Below are 23,008 nucleotides of genomic sequence, written 5' to 3' on the forward strand. Positions count from 1 at the left end.
AGGGACGTGGCAAAACAGCTGAGGATGAATGCGCTCAATGTTATGACCGTATGATAAATAAGCTGTTGCATTTGATCGTTTCACGTGTTTTCAAACACTGCAAGGATGGCCAGGCTTACTTAGATACTGTAGAGGTAAGTATAATATTAAAGCGTAGATAGGAATGTTTTAGTTTTATGGTTCTTTGATTAAGATATGTTCAGGGTAATGTTTAATTTGCTGAGACATAAAATGGTTTTGTTTATGTGCTTTCTTTGAGCTCACTTCCTCCTCTCTGACACAGAACGTATCTTCCGTGGGTAGCACGGGAGGTCTTGGATGTTGGTTTTGGAGAATTGTTTCACGGCAGTGTAGGAACTTGTGGCAGTTTTCTGTTCTTTCTAACCTGATTATGGGATCGGTAAAGAACTTACTGGATTTTCAAAATGCTTTTTCAGTTCTCCATTTCATTTGGGATTGGTAAAGAACTTACTGGATTTACAAAATGCTTTTTCAGTTCTCCATTTCATTAGGATGGTAAATGACAGGTGCGTTATAAGTTGGCATTTTTTGTGTGTTTACATTGTAGTCGGTTGTATTTCAAAACTTTGAAGCTCGTATTTTAAGATAAATGATCATTAAGGCAGATACATGATTACGTGACACAAACAAAAAGAGTATTTACCCTTTGTGATCATTTCCACTGTTACCTTGTTCTTCCAGAGCCGAGAACTGGAACACAAAGCTGTGAGCTTCTAATGTTGTTTCTTACGAATTCCAGATCCTTGCATTTACTTACCGCCACCATCAAATACTGTTATCTCTTTAACACGTTTTGTGTTCACAGCGATGGGGAGGGGGATCTTGTATTTGTTCTTTGTAAACATAATTGCTTTTGGTAGAACAATTGGGCCTAATGAAACAAAACAATTTACTTAGGCTATTGTCGTATTTTCCATTACGGGCAATCCTCTCTGGCTGTGTGAATCCCGGTGCGGAGTTACCCGGCTGCAGCACTCTGTGGTTTGCATGTCTCCTCGGCTGATAGCAATTGAACTTTTAATTAAAAGCTGATTGTCTTGACATTGGTGTTCATGGCTTAATGCTTAATTGCTCGAGTTTTTGCTGAATTGGATTAGTTTTAAAGCCATCATTTAAATACTGTGTTTAATTGTAGAGTAGAAAAAGTAGGCTGACTTTCAGTGAGGCTTAGTCTTTCTCATTGGCAGGCACCTGTGATTGGGCTCTTAGGAGTCAACTTAAAATGAGAGCTGAATGCAGTACTCTGCAATGAGAGTACAAGGGAATAATATATATGAATTATATTTTGGGGTTGGTGGTCACTAGTTGAGTTTATGACCGAAATCTCTCTTTTTTTTTTTCTTCTCCAGGCCTTCAGTTTTCTCTTTATTGTCGTTGACTTCAGTATGGTTTTGTGGGTTTTTTTTGTTGTTGTTTTGCTTGTGTTTTTTTTTTAATTGTGTAATTTTCACTTGTTATGCAACTTTGTACCATGGTTTGTTGTTATAACAACTTAGATTGTAAACTCTTCAATCAGGCTAGAGTGTGATTTGAGTTGAATCTCCAGTGCTATATATAGAAGGGTTATTAAAACTTGTGCTTTAGACTCTGAGCCAGCTTTTGCATGGTGGAAGGGTGTAAGCAGATTTTCATGCAGTCGTCTGCTGTGGTGTTCTTATATCCGTGTGCCTGCCTCTGGAGGATGTGTGCCTGTCTAGCCTCTCTAGACAGGCTGTGTGTCTGACCCAGTACTGCAGCTTTGTGTCCTCACGGCTAGCCAGGTAAAATGCTGTCCTCATCTAGTCTGTGTTGGTTTCACTGGAATACATGTAGGAAAAATTGTGTTTAATTAAGTTTAGGCTACCTTCCCATCCCTTATAGGAAAAGTGCATTTTTATATGTATGTAGGATATCTCAGAGCGTCTCTTCTCTAAAGCCTTTGACCAGTCCGAAGGGATACAGAGCCTGATCCGAAGATAAGAAATCAGAAAGTACGTTGAACCAAGTACTTGGTGCTTAATAAAACACTTTGCTGGCAGAAGGATAATGTGAGATGCAGATAATTGTGTGCACATGTCCCTTTTTTTGGACACAACTGCGTGTGAACTGCTGCTGACCAGGGAAGGAGGACCTGTTGGTACGTGGTAGTAAAAACCGAGGGAACTCAGTATTTCTCTATAGTCTGAGCTCTGACTCCAAGCATAGCATGGCTTTAAATTACCTGAATATTGCTAGCAATCTGGTGTGGGCTAAATACTTGAGTATTGATCTAACTTCTCGGGAAGCGTTACGGTCAATGCTGTGGTAAGGTCTGCGCTGCTGCGATGACACTGCTATTTATCTGCCTGCGCTTAAATGTGCTCGCGTGGCGCAAATGTTTCTCCAGCCCTCCCCTGATCGCCCGCTTCCATTGCGAAGCCCCAGCCAGTCTCCTGCTCCCCAAAGTAATTCCAGTCATTAGTCTTGATAGTACCTATCTGCGTCTCCCCATCACACTTGATATCCTCCGCTTCCCGGGGACGGCCATTACAGGAAGCTGGAAATTAGTACTTTGAACTTGCACCAGCTGGCATTCAGGGAGCACGGAACATTTTGCAGGGATGAATAACTGTAATCTCTGTTTCACAGGTGGGGAGAATCGCATCACCGCTGAATTGATGTCAGAAACAGAACTCGTCTGCATGCCAAGTCTTCTAACCACCTGATGGTATGTCCCTCTGAAGTCGGTTATTCAGTCTTCAAAGAACATTGCAGGTTGAAAAATTAGTTTTCTTTAAGAAACGGAGCATGACTGTCAGATCAAGAATTCAAAATTTGAATTAATTTCTCCCTTCGTTCTCAGCCGGTTTCCTCAGAACTGAGCGATGGCTTATTCTAACCTCTGAAAGCCCTTTTTGGCTTTTTAAATTTACGTTCCCATAAGGGACTTTCTTTAAAAAGAATTGTTGCTTTCTGAGACACTGTTTATTCTTCTCAGTGTCTGTAAAATCGACGAATTCTTCACATTAATTGCTCTTGAGGTTTTCACTTTACTCCAAAATATTAATTAGGCTTCCTTCTCTAATGCCCTCTGGCTTCTCTGCCAAATAGTCTTGGAATAGGAATTTCCACATTGTATTTCAGTGTAGACTAAAATATTAATTTAACGTCAGCTTTTTTTAATGCTGCCACCTCTTTATTTATATTCAGAAGGTTGTGGGATACGCTTATAAGAATATATTTAAGCAGCATATGCTTGGAGTCTTTTAGTTTAGCCTCTAGACTGATGTTAAGTGAGATTTTAAACAGGCAAATTTAAAATACTCTCTTTTGGGAGTAGCTTGTTGCATAGTAACCTCTACTGCAGAAGGATAATTCCTTTGGGCATTATATATTCTCTCTGTATACACGGATAATTTCAAATTGCGATGTCACAAGTGGCATCATTAAATCAATGCCACTTACTATGTGCATGAGCTTATACTGGTTTGGCTTGCTCCCCAAATGAGTCAGAAACCATAATATTGCATCCTGTGGAAATCCAGACTGAAACTGATGTGATGCCACTTTTTGTTGATGTCAGAATACCTTGCTCAGAAAGCAATGGCATCAGTGAATGACTCCCATGTTTCATTCACCCAGCTACTATGAGTTGTTAGAGTCACTCAGATGAATAATTTCTCCAATGTTGTGTTTGAGGACATACTCCGCGAGGTTGCATCATGCATTGGTAAGTTTTGTTCCCTGAGTATGTTGGTGCTTCTTAGGCCTTTGCCTGAGCCACAGTTATTTGGAAACCTGCTGAGCAGTGGCGTTCTCGGGATGGGAGGGTTGGTGAGCAGCAAGTTAATACTCTGCTGTAGTTTAATGTTACAAAAATCACGGCTGGGCTGGAACCGCAACTGGTACTGCTGCTCTGTTGCAGTGAGGAATCCCTTCTCTATCGGATTGCCTTTGAATTTGTTTTATACATATCTTAAGATGGAGCTTGTATTCATCTGGTGGAATAGATTTCTTTATAAATACTTGGATTTGATAATTTGGAGGACAAACAGGCCCATGGTTTCCTGAACAGGTTTTAAAACTGGCAAATTAATCATTAAAAGAAGGGAAATGTTTCTCTGTTTAGATTAACAAAATAATTTATTGAATCCTTGAACCTCTTCCTATATATGCCCTGTATTCTGGGCTAGCAGCAGAGACGGATAAAATGTCAAGCTTGATAGATTGTTGGAGCTGTTTTTTGGTAGTTAAACAATAATGAAACTGTTACATGCTTGCAGGGAAACACTGCTCTCTGTGTGCGGACTTCGTCCTGGAGAAAGTTTCAATTGTTCCAAAGAAGGGCGATTTCTAAAATGCAGCTTCCGTGGCTAGTCGCACAGCTGTCTAAATTACTGGCTGTCTTGAGGCCATTACACAAGCATTACAACATAGTTTGGAAACCATTTATTTTTCAGATTCCAAATAAAGTGTAGATTTCAAAATCCCTTTTGACTATATAATCAAAAAAGTAGAAATAGAAGCTGGTGTTTTTATAGAGACTGATTTATGCTCTCGGAGCTCAGAACGCAGGTTTCTTCCAGTCAGAGGCTGATACTTGCATAATTCTTACCTTATGTTTCTCGGATTGAAAGGCTTATCAGTTGTTGCATGTGATCATGTGTTTCCTTGTCGGCTTAGTCAAATCTAGTCTGTCGTTGTGCATCTTTTTGTGCGAAGGGCTCTCGGGTAAGAGGAGTAAGATCTCGTCTCATATGCACAAGAGAAGCGAGAGGGAGTTGATGCAGTCATTTAATAAAAACAAAGCCCAAAACCTCAGTCTTCTTTTTGACAAACTTATTATTCTTTCTATTTCTGTTGTTATTTATACTTTTTGCTTCTTGTTACTTGCTTCTCTGACTTGAAGACAGATCACAGACTGATTTTGCAATGGAAATAACTAAATCAAGAATGTCATTCTGAGTGAAGTAAGAAATTCCTGAAAAGAATTGAAATATGTCGTTTAGCTTGCTGCTGGAGCTTCAGAAGTGAACTGCAATGCCTACAAAATGTGCATAGAGAATGCAGTTGGAATTCAAAGCACCAGTAAATGACTACTTGTATATAGCAAAGTAACTCGCTTAAAAACAAAGTAGTTGCAGTATTTCTTTTTATCTGCCGATGTCTGCCTTCTGAGACATCTTAAATCTGTAGATAGTTTTATCTGATAGTCATGAGTGGTGCTGATACCATCTTTGAACTCTTCCGTGGGTGAAAACCTATTTAAAGATTTTCAAAATGTGTGTATTTTACAGATCACATATAGCACATTTAATACAGTTTTATCATTTTAGTTTGTTCACCTTTTGCTGCGTTCAATGCTATTTGTATCACATTTTCAAACAATGTGTTCAACTGCATATAATGAAGCCTTTTCATACAACGGAATGTAGGCCAAACCCAAGCCTAATTCATGAAAGGCTTTACTTTCTCTAAGTGAAGTAAGATGATCGTTCTTGGAATGAGTCCTGTCTCTCCATCAGTGTTTTCCAAGTGGTGTTCTGCTCAAAACCCAAGTAATTTGGTAAGAGACTGTTATGGAGGCCTAAGCTTGTTTTTTTTACTTCTGGATGTGGCTCTTAATAACACAAGCTAAGGCTTTTGTTGCTCTGCCTGGAATAATGGATGCAAGCTTGACATTAAATGTGTAATACATGGTAGTATTTCCTAAAAATTCTCCTAATAAAAACAAATGTGAAGAAAAGGATATAAACTGTTACTGTCTACTGTATACTTGACTGATCAGCTTTAATCCTTGATTATGGAGGAAACAGTCTAAAAGTATTTATCAAACCTTCTGAAATTTTAGATAAAAAGGAATCTTTACAACATCCACAAAAGATTTGAAATCTAAAATCCTAGATGTTTTTCTAAACAGCAATTTGATAGTGTGCTGCCTCCTTCAGGCATTATTCTTGTTTCAAGTACCAAAAATGTCTTTTTTTTTTTTTTTTTTACGGCCACATTTGTCAGAGAGACTTTTTTTTAAGTTAAAATGTCCCATTAAGTAAAAACAAACTTTTTGAGCAATATTTTATTCTGCATGTTACCATAATTTTCACTGTGAACTCGTAGAGAGTTAAAACAAACAAACCAACCCCAACAAAAAAAGACCAAAAAACTAACTGAACTTGCGTTGTCTTTTGCACTTGTGTGAAACATGAAGTTGGCTTCAAAATAATCTTGTCTTACCCTTTTTTTTTTTTTAATATTTATGTGTTTTGTTCTAATGTTAAATTGTTAGGATGCTCTGAAAAAGTGCAAGGAGGTCGTTCACTATAAGCGTTTCTTCCCAGAAGTGCCGTACTTCTGTGAGCTGTGATAGTTCTCTGAAAGTATTTAACTGCATTATGACTACTGCTTTGAAGAAATTAAATATTAACTTGATTCAGTTCCCTGATGAGGTATTATCTGTATTTTATGTACGGAAGACTGATGCACAGAGAATTGAAGTGGCCCAGATGCACAGAGCGTCCGTAACAGAGCTAGAAACTGAAACCAAAAATCCTCAGCCCCAATTGTCCCATATTAATTTATCCCGTTACTAATCTGAAAGTAATTACCCAATGGAATTTGTTGAGCTTCAGGTCTCTTTTTTTTAAATAGGAATAAGTGGTATGTGGTTTGTGTGTGTGTAATCAAAAAATGGGGCCGTTTCTGCTGAACTATTGAACTGAGAAAAGTAGAACTCAAAATGGAAGAAAGTTCATGTTGATGTTATCAGGTTACTGGTGGAACAGATTGTGTTGCAGGCTGCTGCTTAGCCACAAAAGTCATGTCCGCTTGTGCTGAAATGCCAGATAAGTTATTATTTGTTTGGGATCTGAGAACAGAAGCGAAGATGTTTTGAGGTTTTATTTAAAAAATAAGTGTTCTTTGCTGTTAAAGGGCTGTGTGAAAGTACAAGACAGTGTAGTATCTGTTCCCAACTTCCATGATAGTTGGTATGGTTTTTTTTCCTTAATGCCCCAATGCCAGGATTTAGTCTAATATGAAAATCTTGTCTGTTATTTTACAAAGCAAACAAACCCAGAATGGAAAAAAGTGCTCCTCCCAGTTAGAGAGAAGCAAAATTAAAATGTGACGATGCCTGTGTACTGCAAAAATTGAGGAAAAAAACCCAACAAACCCAAGGCAAATTAAAAAAAAATCAAATTGAAATAGATTTATTGGTTTATAAACCCCAATGATTTCTGGAGCACTGACTCATGATGTCTGAATGCCTGGGCTTGCCAAAAGTCTTGAACTGAAATGTGACCCTAATCTGCTTGTCAGCTTGGGCCATATATGGGGAATTTCCTCTTTGTGACAAAGGTAGGGAGGGAATCCAGAAGATGCAGGTCCTTAAAGGCCGTTTGAAGCTTTCATTACCTAGTATCCTCTCAGTCTCTGAATCTCCTAGGGATGTTATGCTTCAACTCAGTAACCAAAAATACAGGACAAGGTGGTTGTTGGGTTTGTTGATGTTTCAGTTTGAATAAAGCCCAGATTTCAGTGTGCATTGTTTTGGGGTTACTAGTCCTTAACGGCCTGCCGAGATTGAGGCTGGAAGAAGAGAGGCATGGCAATTGAACAAGGGCAGTGGTAAAGCAACCAATTTAGAATCTTTCAGCCCTAGAAACAACCACTGTAGATGGTTGGAAATGGACTTTCACATCTGTCCCATGAATGTTAAAAGCATTCATGCTAGTTGTACTGACAGACACTGGACGGTAAGGCTTGAACTCTCCCTCAGTTTTCAAGCTCTTATCCAGGGCTACATGTAAGTAATTTTGAATTTCAAACGCTTCCGTGCTAAATGGAGATTGGCACAAAAATAGTATTTACGGAAATGCTTTAAGAGTGCAACTTCAAAGTCTCTCTCAAACTTTCACCTGTACTAACTTACTTCAAACGAGGGTGGAGTATTTTCCTTGTCCACAGATGAGGTGACTAAGCCATAAATAAACTCACTTTTTTAATTCCGATATCTTTTGTTGTCTCAGTAACAAAACTAGTATTCAGGTTTGTTGCTTTTCAGTGCTGTATTCAATATCCTGGACCTTTCTTTAACTGCTGACAGACTCCTAAGTATTTCTGCAGTCTGGGAGAACAGAACTTTCCACACCGCTTCAGATGTGACGTATGTGCTGGTCTTTGTACATGTCTTCCAAAGGAGATGATATGCAGTTGCATTTTATTCTATTTCAGCACCTAGTTTGGGTTTGAATTGAGATTAATTTGGAATAGGCATAGCTAAGAAATGAGTCTGCAGTGCTTGTACTTGTTATGATGTGCCTCAATTATATATGTTCAGATCTTTTTCAGTCTAGCCAAATAAAAATGATCTTTTTTCAGGCTACACTTAAATAGGTTAGAGGTTGCCTACTAGTCTACTCAAATCTCTGTTGCATGCAGTTTTACTGCAGCATCATCGATCTGAACGTGCACTTTTCCACATGTATGAATTCCATGGGGTTTAGGTTGATTTTCTACTAAATGGTGGGGGAGGGGGAAGAGTATGCTTTGTGTGTGAGGAATTTTGAGGCTATCTTTTGATTTCTGGGGGTGGAGGGGGAAGATTTAGAAGTGTAGTGTTTAAAAAATAAACCCAAAGCTTGGCATGAAAAGTAATTTATGGGATTGCCAACTGTATTACAGCTTATCAGCAAACACTCTCGATTCTGGGTGTCTGAGAGACAGCGATAGCATGGAGTCCTTAGAGCATTAGTGCCAACTGCAGTCCCAATTTCAGACGAGCTTAATGTAATTCTGACTGCTAATGCTGTACCACCTCCAACCCAAGCTCAGCTGTTGGATGAATAACACTACAAGACTTAAGATTGTACTTATAACTGTCTTTATTTTGGGAACAGCTGCTTTAGAGTACTTCATCCCTCTGAATCTTTGTACACCAGGTGAGATAGGGAGTTTCTGTGCACATCGCTGCAATTTGTGGTGAGATACCTCCTATCTTCTGTGTCCCTACCCTGCTTCTGTAGATTGGAGGTAAGGGTTTTTATAAGCTGGAGGAGCTGTGTCTGGGATAATGCCTCTCGTTCTCCTCTGTTCGACTGCCCCCACATATGCTTGTGCTTCATTCCAAAGATGAACTGTTGATGAATATGTAATTTATCCAGTTGGAGAGAAACCTCCTGTCACGATGAAACAAGATGTGCAGCTGTCATCATAGGCCTCTTGGGCCAAGGATTTCAATGGAAATAGCTTGATCTCTTTTTATCTGAAGTGGGAACTCTAGTGATATGATGAAAATATAACTTGACATCCTTTCTCCTCCCCTTTATTCTCCAGCTCCCTGTGTTCCCCTCGTTTAGAAGAGTATCATTAATGCCATCCCGCAGTGGTTACCTTCTTCCATGGTGAAAGCCGAGGTGATTCAAAGCTGTTCCCCTGATGTCCCTCGTTAAATTGTGGAATCGCTCCTGCTTGTTTGTAATATCTGAATGCTGAAGTCATTTAGTTCATGCAGCAGAAGCTTAGTTTGAGTAACTTTCTATTCTGGGCAATGTAAAATTTGCGAAGAGAGCAAGGTATTTGTAGCATTATGAGGAGGAAGACTCCCTGAAAAGCTTATGTTGTGCCTTTGGAGACCATTTCTGGCTTTCAGGTGGGCACAGATCCAGCTAACCTCCTCCAGCTATTGCCGCGTGGCTGTCATGGAAGAGTGGTCTAGGTGGGTTTTAAGATGAAGTCTGGAGAGTATGGAATGATTACCTCCCTTGAATAGAGCTGGTTAAGGAAGCTACACAGTTATTTAAATTTTCAGGTTTTCATTTAGCAATTTATTGCTACGTATTGCAAATACAATTTTAGCAGCTACCTACTGCTTGAAAAAACAGCTGAAACTAAATCCAAGGAAGACTTGTGATGATGTGAATGAACAGAGAAAAAAATTCAGAGCACAAGGCAGCATTGCCCTTTTCCCCCGTAATGAAAAGGACTGATTGAAATGGTACGTAATAGTCTAGGATTCCTGGACTGCTCATTGCTAAAGTTTTGACAGAGAGCTTCCACTTTCACTGCTACTTTTGTGTGGGACAAAGGATAGAGAGACACCCATGCAGGATGCTAGGAGGGTGGGAATGGTAGCAAAATGGAGTAGTCTGGAATCTTACTTCTCCAAAGTTTTCTTTCTTCTCTTTCTGACTTGGTTCATGCTATATATTACAGCTGACTTAATTTTGTCTTGCTGATGAATACCATACCAGTGTGAAAGAGCGCTCCGGATTTTTTAATTGTTTTTCGGCATAGCAGGAGAGTGGAAGGGAGATAGTCGGTCTGAGGTCACAGCACATGACTTGGGAAGAGGTATGGGACTAAGGAATTAAGATAGACTGGGTAAGATAAATAATTTTCTAAAACTCGTCACATGATTTCATTAATCACTTTGTTTTGTGTTAACTTGCTGGAAGAATGTCACTGACTTGCAAAGGAAAAAGGCTGTTGTTGAATTTCCATCTTGGCAGATGTCTAGAGACCTAATTACAGCTAATAGCAGGAAGAACTTTTAATCTAAACATTTTTTGATATATAAAGTGCAATTTTGGGTCAAAATAAACAGTTTATATAGAAATAATACACACCCCAGGTACTCAGTTCCTTTTAAAACAGACAGGATTTCCAAGCTTCTCATGTTAAACTTGGGAAAAATCGTTTGGTTTTACTTGTGCTACAGAGGAGAGAGAAAGTGGACGAGTGTTGAGTTTGCAATTCAGGTGCAAGGCTGGGAGTCAAGTGAGAGGGTTTCTGTTTCTGCCTTTGGAATTAGCTTCCCGTGCAATGCTCTATAAATCACACAGCTTTCTAAAAACATTTTCTCAGTTTTAAAATCAAAATTGCAGCTCTCCAATTTTGAAGAGGTGCTTGAAGCTTAGATCCTTTGTGCTTGTAACAGTATTGGTGGGATTTGCTGATGGGCAAAGGCACTTTCACTGAAGATCTGTAAATCTTCTAACAAACAGCATCAGCAAGTGTTGCTGAGAGTAAGCTTGCAGATTACTTGTTACATAGCATGCTGATAAACACTGATAAAGCTGCAAGATGTTCTTAGAATACCCACTGTATTTTTTTCATGTATTTGAGAACTCCAATTCTTCATTTTCCTATCTTTTAAGCAAATTTTCGAAGGGCTTACCTTGCAAATGATTTACTCCACTGTAAACCAGGTTATAGCGGTATAAAAGGATCTTTGTCTGCATGATGGTTTCCTCTGTACCATATAACTAGGAAGTTATTCTCTCTGAATCAGCAATAATTTAAGGCAATAGCATTTCATTGAAGTTGTGTATGGCTGTCTCTGTGCTGAACTACCGTGGCCCCGTTCCAGCTTTTTCCTGCGCTGCTTTGCACCCTGCCCCAACGGGCTACGCTGTTTACTTTCTGCTCTGTGGTAAATGAATGTCACTTCCTTGATTAAAATGCTGGTGTGCAGCCAAATTCTCTTCCTTTGGGCTCACACGGTCGGAGAAGCAGCGCACCTAGTAAGCGTGCACACTGTTGAATCCAGTTGTGTGCCACGCTCCTGGATCTGGCTCCTGGCTGGACGCACTGGGATGTGCCGCATCTCCTGCCTTCTGAGACACCTGGCGCCCACACACAGAGGCTTTTGAAGGCATCTCCGAGGTGGAGAAGCACAGATGCAGCTGCGTCATTCTGTATTAAAGGGGGCCTGAAGATGGATTACCAGAAGGCACAAGCTGAACTACCAGCCGTGTACTGTCTACATCCAACCGGGACGGTCTAGACAGCCTATGGGCATGGGGTGCCCCGTGTACTGTCCACATCCAACTGGGATGGTCTAGACAGCCTATGGGCATGGGGTGCCAGTTATCAGCGTGCTCTGTCCGTCGAAAGCAGCCAGTGGATGTGAGTATGCAGATGCTGTTCAAGTGCAACTGCTAGCCCTGATGTGCCCGACAGCGTAGGCACTCTTGGATGCACAGAAGTCTGACCAAGACGCCACAGAAACTAACCTGGACACCCAGTTCTGACTATGCTTGGTGCAGATTGACCTGAATGCTCTGTCCTCTGCCTTTGTAGCTGGCCAGTTTCTCACCTGAAAAATTTTAGACTGACATCAAGGTTGCTGATCAGACTGGTGAGCAATCATATATTTGTCTTTGTAAAGATTATGGGTATTGCATACTTAGATGATTAGAGATGTGAAATGTCTCCAGACATTTTGAAGGCACAGAACAAAAGGGAAAAATGCCTCCTCCTTCCATACCAAAATTTCGGTCTCTCTTCCCTCTGAACACTCATGTTTCTAGCTGTGCTGATATTTACTTACATATTTTTGCAAGATGTGCATGTTGTCACGTTAGGCACATGTGAACTAGTACCTTTACTCATAAATATATATATTTTTTTCTATCCCTAGATAAAAATCTAATGTGTTCAAACCAGTTGTTGTATATAGCAAATTAGATTTACATGCTTTGTGATAGACAGCCAGGGCTGGTCCCCACTCTTCGATTTCTTACACTTCGTACTGGTTAAGACACCACCTCTGCAAATGTCATGCTCAGACTGGCAACCTGCCTCCTTCCCTTGTGCCTCCTCCGAATGGCTAATTTGCTGACTTTTCCACCTGTCCCGACATATGGTTGCTCCCATTTATCATAATTCAGGTCTGTGTGCCTGTGACACAGGCTGATAAAAATAATACTTCATGCATAAATGTCATTTGAGCAGATTATTCTATAGCTCTGTTATCAAGTAAATACTAATTTTTTTGACCAAGCAAGCTGTGAATTCAGTTTGTAAGTGGTAGGTTATTAGTGAAACTAATTTTAGCGAGGCATTTCTTATCAGTGCAGGTTTACTGAAGGGGGGAAAAAAAAAGTAAATTGTAACAGTGAGCAACTGTGCAATGCTATTAATGAGGCACCAAGATGACTAACTCATTAAATACTTAAATCATTGCAAAACAGCATTCATGAAAGTGGGATCTGATGAATTTTGTAGGGGATACAGCATGGAATAATAATGCAAAAATAATAATTTTAAATGTGCTTTAGCAAGACATCAGTATTTTAAAGCCACACTGCCTTGTTGTGGCTTCAGTGATCTTCAAGCTACTAGAAATGGCAGAAACTACTGCTTTTGTGAATAACATTAATCCTAGTCTTGGTGTGTTGCCTTGAAAGTGGTGTCTTACCAATGAATGTGGTTTTGCTGTTGTGGAGGCCACGCAATGGGTAACAGGTTGGATATGCCTTGTTGTATAGCATCTATACTTGAAGCACACAGACCTTACTGGATTCTGCAGTTTGGCAGTTACCCAGTGTTTGGCAAAGAGTGAGGGGAAGGTGGAGAGAGAAGACTGAGACACTCTGCGTTAATCTCGTGGAAACTGCTGAGAAACAGGAGAAGGCAATTTGGGATCATAGGGGGGTTCTGAAAGGGAGTAAGCAGGTAGTCATGGAGGATGGCCTCTCAGTGAGTGAGATGGAAAAGGAGCTTGATGGTTCAAGGAGCTAATAGAAAAGAAGCTCATTGTGGTGATCAGTCTTCCTCTAAATGAAGAGGTGCAAGGGCACCTGATAGAGCTAATGAGCAAGCATTACTGTAGGAAAGCATGCCCTAGCAAAGCTGCTATTTGTCTTGCATCTCCCTCCCTTCTTGGCACCCTTCTCCATTCGCAGTAGCTTCAAGGGTCATCAGCCCTGGTGTTCCAGTGGTTGAAGGCCTCTCAGGAGGAGGAGGAGTACTTGTTGCTGTGGCTTCTCCTCGTGTGGGAGCAAAATCAGCTGCCCGTGGGAGCTCAGTTCCTTTTGATCCCTTAACTCAAGTGTCTCATTGGTGCTACTGCATTCCAGCCCCCAAATTCCTGAGCAGTCACGAAAAGAAACCAGACACAGTCATCAAGAGCTTTATTATACTGAGCCAAAAGCTCAATGATTCTGAGATGTTCCTTTCACTTGTTCTAGTCCCTTATTGTTTGCACTCTTAGGAAAATAAAGGGAAATTTTATATTCAAACATAAACCACAGTTTTTCTATACAGCCAAAGCCTACCCTTTGATAGAAATCCACAAAGCACATGTAATAAATTCTGTATGTAGACAGTGATCTCTCATACTCCAGCCAGCAAGGTTATGGCATTAATATTGCATATATAGTGAGAACCTGAGTTCAAACACTTTTTTTAATGAAGATGGAAAATATAAAAATCCAGGCTTGCATTATGAAGACTATCTTCAACAGTGTATGGGAGGAAAACTTTGACATCACTGGTATTTCCTCTGGAATTAAATCATGCTTGCAAATTTATACAAAACTCATGGTGATGTATAGAACGTGTTAATGAACAGGTGGTGAAATGAATTTCACTCTTCTGTTTAAAATCAGTGAAAAGAGTCACAGCATTCACAGCTTCATACTGGGAAAAAAAGAGCAGTCTGTCAGAGCGTGGTAGTGTGCTAGCACTGCTTTGCCCACAGACCATGGCAAGCAACTCCCTGCCTCATCCAATGTTTATGCATTTCTTCTGGCTTTTCCTTAAAGAAACTCAAGAAAGAAGACAAAACAATCCCCCTTCCCAACAACAAGCCTAGCGTGATGATTGCCATGTGGGTGGATGTGTTTGCAGGTCCAGGATAGTGTTTAATCTTGCATCTCCACCCTTGCTGAAGCTCCTTCTCCCTTTGCTCTTGCCGATGCTCCAAGCACAACATGCAGTCAGGATTTAGGGCAGGTACTTTTTGTCTGCCAGAAGTCATCTGTTGAGTGCCTGCCACACAGACTTCAGTTTCCCAAAAACACACTCAGCTGCATAGTTAAAACAGTTGTTTTCCGTGGCTCCCGTTGGCCAGTACGAGCATCATGTCCAAGAACAGTGAAGACTGCTGATATCAGTAATGCCTGTAACATTAGTCATGCCAGTAAGTCAACATCTTTTATTCAAGAAGTTGCTTGAGAATTCTTGAAATCTATGGTGTCGTTAACTTTTCCAAACTGACATGTTAATACTAGTCAGGTTACTGTAAGTGTTTACCCAGCCCTGGAGCACAACAAAGAAGTAGCTCTTTCTCCTGGTAAATTTTGTGGCTGGGCATTTATTTACTGCTTCGGTGTAATTAGGGAGTTCCTTGCATGCAGAACAGCTATTCATCTGCAAAGGATTGATGGGCTTTACACAGGGCAGTGCTTTCTAGTTATGATGCTCAAACTCTGTCACATCTGTATCAACAACCCATCTGTCAAAGCATTGCTTACGGAAATTATCAGTTTCTGGATGGTGTCCACCACATTCCTCTGAATGGGTAACAAAATAAATAAGGGAATAACTAGACTGTAGCAAACATTGTGGAGATATCTAGGAAATTGCCATCCTGAATTTCACCGTGAAATTCTGCTTGCCGCTACCAGTCCTCTCCCACTGGCAGTGCCTATTTCCTCAGGTCTAAAACGGATGCTGTACAGAACAAAGGAAAAATCCCTCTTGAAGCAGCCGCTGAATCTTACCTGCGTTTCTTGTCGCTGTCTTAGTGCAGCTGTAGGCAGATACAGAGGCCTTTTAGCATCTTAAGCCTCGGTCATATCTGCTTGGTAGTATAGCTGCCGGTTAGCAAAGCTTTGCCTAACTGGTGGCAGCATTTTAAGTTCCCATATAGCGTCCACTGCGTGTTCCAGGTATCAACAGTGTAATTCTTGCTGTTCAGCCATTGTGGTCTCCTGGGAATTTGGAAATGGTAGCAGATTATCTACAAAATTAGTTGGGGCAGTGTTGACTGAGATGCAGAGCATGATGACCACCGTATGGGCAGAGGTGGAAACGTTTGTGAGCTCCTTTTCTTGCACTTGGAGCGGTCTAAGCTGCAGCTGGAGCAGGCTGCGGCATCGCCCGGCTGCTGTCCCCAACCTGTATGCCGTGTTGAGAGATGATGGTTGCTGGCTGGCAGGTATCTCTCAGTGTGCCTGGAGGAGAATCCCGCTTTGCGTAAGAGCTGACAGTGGCACGGAAGAAACGTGGAATGCCCGCTCACAGCGCAAAGTACATGCTCGGCAGGAACACACCAGCCTCCCAAAATGCTGATAGTGAAGTGAGAGCCGTCCGTTTCTGTGTGGCTATCAACCGTCAGCACAAAGCGGTTTTCAGTGAAGCATCTTTGTCAATGTAAACACTGCATATAAGCAAGCCCTAACTTAAACTTACGCCTATATGTAGAGGTCCTTGAATAATTAAAACCTGACATACACCGGTACAGGCTGAAGTAGTGTGCCTGAGTTGTATGAATGGCTGCCGTGTTTCCATGTGCTCCTTTCTCTTAAAGATGGGAGATACCTTTGGAAAAACGTTACAGATCAGAGGACAGTCCTGGTTATTAGTTGTTTGTTTATGGACCTTTCCCTTCCATGCTTTTGTAGTTGAGCAGGATTAAGGTTCTTCTAAAGCAACATCTGAGCCTTTTGTCAACCTTTTTCATTCCCTGGCAATTACACAAAACTTACAACTCCAGCTGAATGCTGAGTTCTGTCTTACTTTATCCTGGTTTGTGCACTCCCTTGTGTTTTTCTTCCCAATGTTTGACATGTTGCAATGTTGCAGAGTGAATTAGTGGGCTGTCTTTTTTTAGGAAAACAAAGTTTTTGGGGCAGGCAGTAGCATTTGTGTATTTTGTTATCGTGGGTGGCCTTCAGTTTGCAGGGGTCCTTGAAACAGGAAGGGAACTTAAGTATGGACGCCGTTTTCCACTGCTGTGGAGGCTGTGAATACTTGTTTGACTGTGCAGCTTTCGTGTTGTTTAGATTTGCTATTCCTAGGAAGAAATTAAACCTCCAAACAGCATAGTTTAAAATAGAAATTCAGTATTTTTGCAATAGAAAGGTTGTGTTAACTTCTGAGTGGGACCAATAGCTTTAAAATTTAATGTGCAGAAAGAAAAAGAGTGATTGTTTCTTTTATGTATATCTAAAGTATGTGTTTTGACTGCAGTGCAGAGCTAATACAAATGGATGATACGTGATTCCTGTTCATGGAATGCTTCTCTCCATGTATTTATTAAGTGATAATTACCCCTGCTTATACAGGATGAGTACTGTGGCATGTGAAACTAATCGTTAGGCTAAGATGCTGCAGTTAGGTCATTAATGTTTTCAGGCTTCAGATCCCTGAGTGTCAGTAAGAACTCACACTGTTTTTCATTGATTCTTGTTTATGCTTATAAAGAATAACTGTTTAAGCTTATTATCTTCTGACACCAGGTTTTGTACACAGGGATGTAACACGAATCAAAGTTGTTGGTGGCCTAAAGGATCTCGTCGTTTTGCTGTGTGGTGACTATCCCAAGTGTTTTCTGTGCAGAACACACATTCCTGCCAAGGTGGTTTGCTATCCGAAGCTGCTGGGGAAGCCTGGCAGCTTGCTTGTTAAGGCTGAGAATAGCTCCAAATGATGTGGGAGGAGGATGGTCAAGGCACCTCCAAAATTTTATGTCAGCACTCGGTGAGAGGATTGTAGGGGATGGAGAACATATTGATGCCGCTTTAGTGTTGTGATTTTCAGTGTTTGATAGAATCAGCATTTGATGGCTTTGATATCATGAATATCTGCAGTAACAGTCTTGTGGCCTGTGTGTCTCTGCCGTGCCTTTGGTCAGCCCTGTCCTTCCAGCAGCCAGCTGGTGTTCCTTTTTGTCTTACTGTTCTGTTATTAGAGATCTATTTACCAGTCTGAGTGCAATTTACACTACAGCATTGTGCACATCAGTTACGCCAAGAATTGTTTCTCTGTCATGAATCTGTAGACTTTCACTTAAACATTAAAATCTGCTGAGCCTGCAGGGTAGAGTTCATTGGTAAGCTCACCATTGTGGATTTTGAAAGGCATACGTCCACTGCAGTGACAGCGGGAACTTTGACGAGCCAAATTCAGCTAGATTTTGAAAGGATTAAAGATGCCACTAAAGCTACAGATACTGGAACAGCACCAAACTGCAAAAGCTTCTCAATTTGAGTACATCAACCCAAAAGACTTAACACAGCTTTAAAAAAAAAAAATTCAACAGAACAGTACGTTAGTATATTGTACCAAATAACGTTTGGGACTCATACCAGCCCCCTTCCCTTGGGAATCTGGAGTTTTACAGTGGCGATACTTACTGAGGCGAAAGAAATGAATTGGCTGTGTAGCTGAGAGATGATTTATTTCCAGATGTTTGTAAAATCGAGCAGTCCAACACTATCAGTGATGGACCCAATTTTTAAGACAGAAAAGAAACAGAGTCCAGGAACTACAGTGTGAATGCAGAAATGCAGAGGAGGCAATTTGTATTCTGTTTACCAGTAAGTGATGACACATGGTGTATGCTCTAGAAACTGAATGCCCAGATGAATTCAGATTTCTTTGTAAACTCCCAAAAGCAAGTTTATAGCAGTGTGTTTCTGGAATACTTCTACATGGGTGGTCTTAGAAGGCTCCAAAACTGTGCATTTTGCACTGGACTGTTAGAATTTTAGGTAAGAGTGTGTGTGTGTGTGTATATATATATATATAAAAAAATTATTTGGCTTGCAAAAAACCTGCACAAGCAATTGTGTCTCAGATACAATTGTTTTCCCAAGTTACCAGAAGCTAATATTTGATTTTTCTTAAGTTACTGACATTTACTTGCTGTGTGATGATTTAGCCTTGTAATGCTGCAAATTCAGTTGAGAACTGGCATATGTTAAATCAGTGGCTCCACTGTCCTTGTCTTTTATTTTGTCTTTTTAGATTTGTAGCTGTAAATCTGTAGAGGGATTTAGAATAAAATTGAAGAATAGGCATCTATGATCTTACTGCTGATTTTATTTAAATAATATATGAGACATAATTTGAGCTTCTGTTTGCTTTTCCCAATGCACAAAAAACAAAGTCAGTGTATTACGGGTTACGTGGAATAGAGACAGCCTGTTACAGCCAACTTGATCATAGTCTTGTACAGCAAACTGGAACATAAAATTTATCTTATCTTTGTTGTAATCTCTTAACTCTAAGATCCAGTAATAACTATCCTGAACTTTATTTGTCCTTTCTCAGCAAAGGCGTACCATGCTGGACTGGGTGTGTGGTTTTTGCATGTGCTTGTAAGTTAGAGGAAAGATCAAAACTTACAAACACGCTGTCAGAAATGAATTGCTGGTGGGAAATTTAAATATGCATTTTATGCTTTGTTCTCACTTTAGCTGACAGATTTTCCTGTGTCATTTCTAACGTGTATCTTTTCCACTTTCAGTTACTATGTGGGCAAGCTGTTGTAATTGGCTTTGTCTGGATGGCTCACCCGAAGAGATGCAGCCGCAACCGCAGCAGGGAGCCAGAGCCCAAGCCTATTCCAACCCCGGGTACAGCTCCTACCCGTCTCCCACTGCTTCTGAACAGAGCTGCAAAGCCTGTGGTGTGCACTTCGACAACTCCTCTAGGAAGGTGAGTCGCAAACGTCTTCTCTGGCGCCGCTGATTTAGGGGAGTGTTCAGTTTGACTGCAATATGCCATCTGACTTTCATTTAATTATGAAAAGCCAATTTGAAGAGAAACGGGTGCACGTCAGAGGCCTCCGAGTTGAGGACATACGGTATGGGAAAAGACAGCTTGCCTTTGCTTCTGTGTCTTTAGTCATTCTTTCGCAATTAGCAGATGTAGTTGAAGATGACTGGAAATGTGGTAGTTAACCTTCCGTAGACTTGGCTTTCCCAGGCGCTGAAAGAAGCAAGCCAAACTGCTTATAATCATTTAAAGGAGCATTAACTTGAACACGAGTTTTTAAATTTGTTATTTAAAAACACTAATGTCCTTTAAAAAAAAAAAGTTGTGGCGAGAAGTTTAGTAATCCATTTGTGCTTTCAGTAGAAGATGATGTACGTATCTCTCTTCCAAACTATTGTTGCTCAAACTAAAAAGCCATATAAGTTTATTGAGGGTGTGTGTTGAATTGCTGAAGCTCGATGCCAAAGAAAAAAAGACCAAATCCATTTAATCTTGTTTGTAAACTTCATTTGTGCGGATATAGATGCCAAAATAATTGTTGCCACAAGATTTTTAATTAGACAGCAAACCCTGTCTGGGACGTTATTTGGGCATGGTGGTTCCTATAATGCTGCTTGAAAAATGTTTTAGTGAGGAAAGTTGTTCAGAGTCCAATCTGTATAGCTTAAGTGTCTTATATATAGCATGTTACTGAACTTAATAATGTGAGAACTTAAAAATTACAGCCCTTTTAGATTAGATGGGGAAATTAATAAATTGGTCTTTCTTGCACCTTTTTATTCGTGCATGCTGGCACATATCTAAGAAATGGTAAGCCTTGGCAGAGCTGTTGCTTTCTACTCGCAGAACAATGGGGATGTTTGTTTTTTTGCACTGAGAAGTGTTATTGCTCCAGAGATCACTACAAATTTGAATTTTGGGAATATATTTTGGGGGTTGGGTATGTATGTTAATACATTTTGGGTATGTCAGTATGCTTAGATTTCTGACAGTAGGCAGATTCTGGGTCAGGTGGGAATGGTGCAGTCACTGCACATGACTCCGCGTAGTGTTGTCTTTAATGTCGTCCTCATTAATGCGATGTATCTTCGCGAACACTTGGGGAAAGAATTATTCTGAATCCAGCGCTTACTCTTCTGCATAGTAGCAAATAGTGGATGTAGACGATTCTGCTCTTGAAGACAATTCATGCAGTTAAGTATCAACTATACAGTAGCAGTGCTAGAACCATGGTCCCATTTTTCCTGGTATCTTCTAAAACATATGTTCTAATATAAGCTGTCTTTAAAGCAGTCTCTTGTATAAGAGTCATCAGTACCGCTCCAGATATGCGAAAACACAGACTGATTGGGGCTAGGTAAAGCTCTGGTGTGCAAATTGTAGAGGATCTGCTAAAGTAATTTAAGACATTTCTGCCCCCAGCAGACTTCCCTGTTTTTTTGCTGGAGTTGGCTGTCAGTGTAACTGGGGCAGCAGAGTGCAACGTGTGCTTGTGTCTCAGCTGCTCCCATTCAGTGCAGACTATCAATGAAAATGAATTTGAGGTTTATATTCTGTATTGTGAACAGGGGCTCCTAAACCTTCCTTCCACCTTCCTTCTGCCACCACAACTACTGAGCAGTAATCTCAGGGACTGACTTGAGCTAGATGGCTACAGGTGGCAAAGCTTAAACAGCTGCAGGAAGGTCTGCGAGGTCATCCATCGGGCCTTGGTTGCCAGAAGAGAATTTGAGATAAAGAACTGAGTACATAACTGGTAAAACACTGACGTGTTTGTAAGCCATGTTAATTCTTTAATTCTGTTGATGTGGACCAAGAAGTGTATGAAATCTCACTTTGCTGCAACGAGAGCACCAAAAACTCTGCATTTTGTCCCAAGAGAGGCAGTACTTTGAACTTTAGTGTCCAGTTAATGTTTATACTGAAATACAACAGATAAAAATTAATTCCTTCCACACTGGTGACCATAAGGATAACATAGATTGTTTTTAAAAAAACCCATCCAAACAAACACCCCCCGCCCACCCAAAAAAAAGCAGAATGATGGTATCTTAAGTACTTGATCTTTTATCGTAATTGTATTTTAATTTTCATATAACATGGCACCTACTAAAAGGATTAGGGTAGGGGAGGTTTGAATGGAGCATGTATTTATAAGATGCTTTTAACTGTTGGAGCATCTTTAAAGGATGTAAAATTTAATCATGGTAGCAAAAATCTCTGAGTTTTTTTGGTGTTTTACTTCTCTTAGATGACTTTTTTGATCTTGGTTTTCTGTAGCAAACTGATTCCACAAAATCTTTCAAATTTAAAACAAGCATTCTTCATTTCCCTCTCTGCTGATAGAAAGCTACGGCAGGCATTCTTGGTGGATACGTCAGAATGTTATTCCTTCCTCCCCCATTTTCTGATTTCAGTGCCTTAAATTGGCTGACATTTTCAGGAAGATGCTTTTCTTTGCATACTTACAGAAAAAGCTCCTGGCAAGCTAGAGTGTAAGATTAAAAAAAAAACCCAACTGAACGACAGTATGAATGTTGGTTTCTTCATTTTACGCTGCATGCGGAGAAGAGCCAAGTGTATCAAAGCCCCATCCTGGTATAGACTAGCTGTTAGAGCAAACAACCAGGAACAGCTTCCATTCTGGACAGGGGACAGGTTTACAGTATTTCACTTCTTGTAGTGAAAGCTTGAATGTTGGCATTTCTTCATTTTACCCTGCATGCGGAGAAGAGCCAAGTGTATCAAAGCCCCATCCTGGTATCTCTGGGAGACTAGCTGTTAGAGCAAACAACCAGGAACAGCTTCCATTCTGGACAGGCTTCTGATTTACAGTATTTCACTTCTGTTTGACCGTCCTGTGATTGTGCTGCCAGTTAGTAAGCATCATTCAGAAGTGGTCTGACCTTTTAGTAACAGGGTTTAATTTACAGCAACATTTGAAACTAATCGTTCTGAAGAGAACAGTGTCTTCAATCATGGCTCTTTCAGTCAGAGTTCAACAAATATATCGAAGCTGTAAAAGCTGCTTAACACTGAGATGTGGCAAACAGCTTCTGTGCGTGTTTAAATACTTGATGCTCAGATACAGCCTGGGGAATTTTTTTTTTTCTCTGAAGATGAATCCTAGCGGTGAACTGATAAGCCAGAGACATGCCCGGTTTTATTTTGACTTCTCAAATGTATCATTTGATAACTAAGGCAGACTCGTGTTATTACTGTTAATTGCTTGCAAAAAACATGTTGGATAATGCAGCCCTTGTACTGTGCTCGCTTACGTGATACCTAAACATGTAAGCACTGAAGTAGGGGTTTTCTGGCTGGAAGGTCCCTGGCCATACAAGCGGTTCCTTTTGGAGCCAGTTTGGCAGCCTGCAGAGCACGGGGGAGGCTTCCCTCTGCCAGAGTAAAGCAGTTTTTTTGTGGTTCGCCCCCCACCCCGCCAGTTCTTCTGATTGCTCCCCTGTCAGAGATGGGTGATCGAGAGAGGGAAAGTGTTGTCAACGGGGTTATTTTC

The 23,008-nt window shown here is 40.6% G+C and overlaps 1 protein-coding gene across 2 annotated transcripts in view; it reads left to right on the forward strand.

Moving 5' to 3' along the window:
* The window catches only part of RFFL (ring finger and FYVE like domain containing E3 ubiquitin protein ligase), a 32,683-nt gene continuing 9,675 nt past the window's right edge, over window positions 1-23,008 (forward strand). Inside the window, exons 1-3 of one of the 2 annotated variants that reach the window (XM_009287024.2) lie at window positions 1-134; window positions 2,629-2,707; window positions 19,241-19,431. In XM_009287024.2, coding sequence (XP_009285299.1) covers window positions 19,246-19,431 — 186 coding nt within the window. In that variant the 5' untranslated portion in view covers window positions 1-134; window positions 2,629-2,707; window positions 19,241-19,245. Of the gene's footprint in view, window positions 135-1,455; window positions 2,138-2,628; window positions 2,708-19,240; window positions 19,432-23,008 lie in introns of those variants that run through there. The other variant, XM_009287031.2, reaches the window with a different exon arrangement.

The sequence above is a fragment of the Aptenodytes forsteri genome, unplaced genomic scaffold, assembly GCF_000699145.1.
Source record: "Aptenodytes forsteri isolate BGI_AS27 unplaced genomic scaffold, ASM69914v1 Scaffold188, whole genome shotgun sequence".
Classification (NCBI taxonomy): domain Eukaryota; kingdom Metazoa; phylum Chordata; class Aves; order Sphenisciformes; family Spheniscidae; genus Aptenodytes; species Aptenodytes forsteri.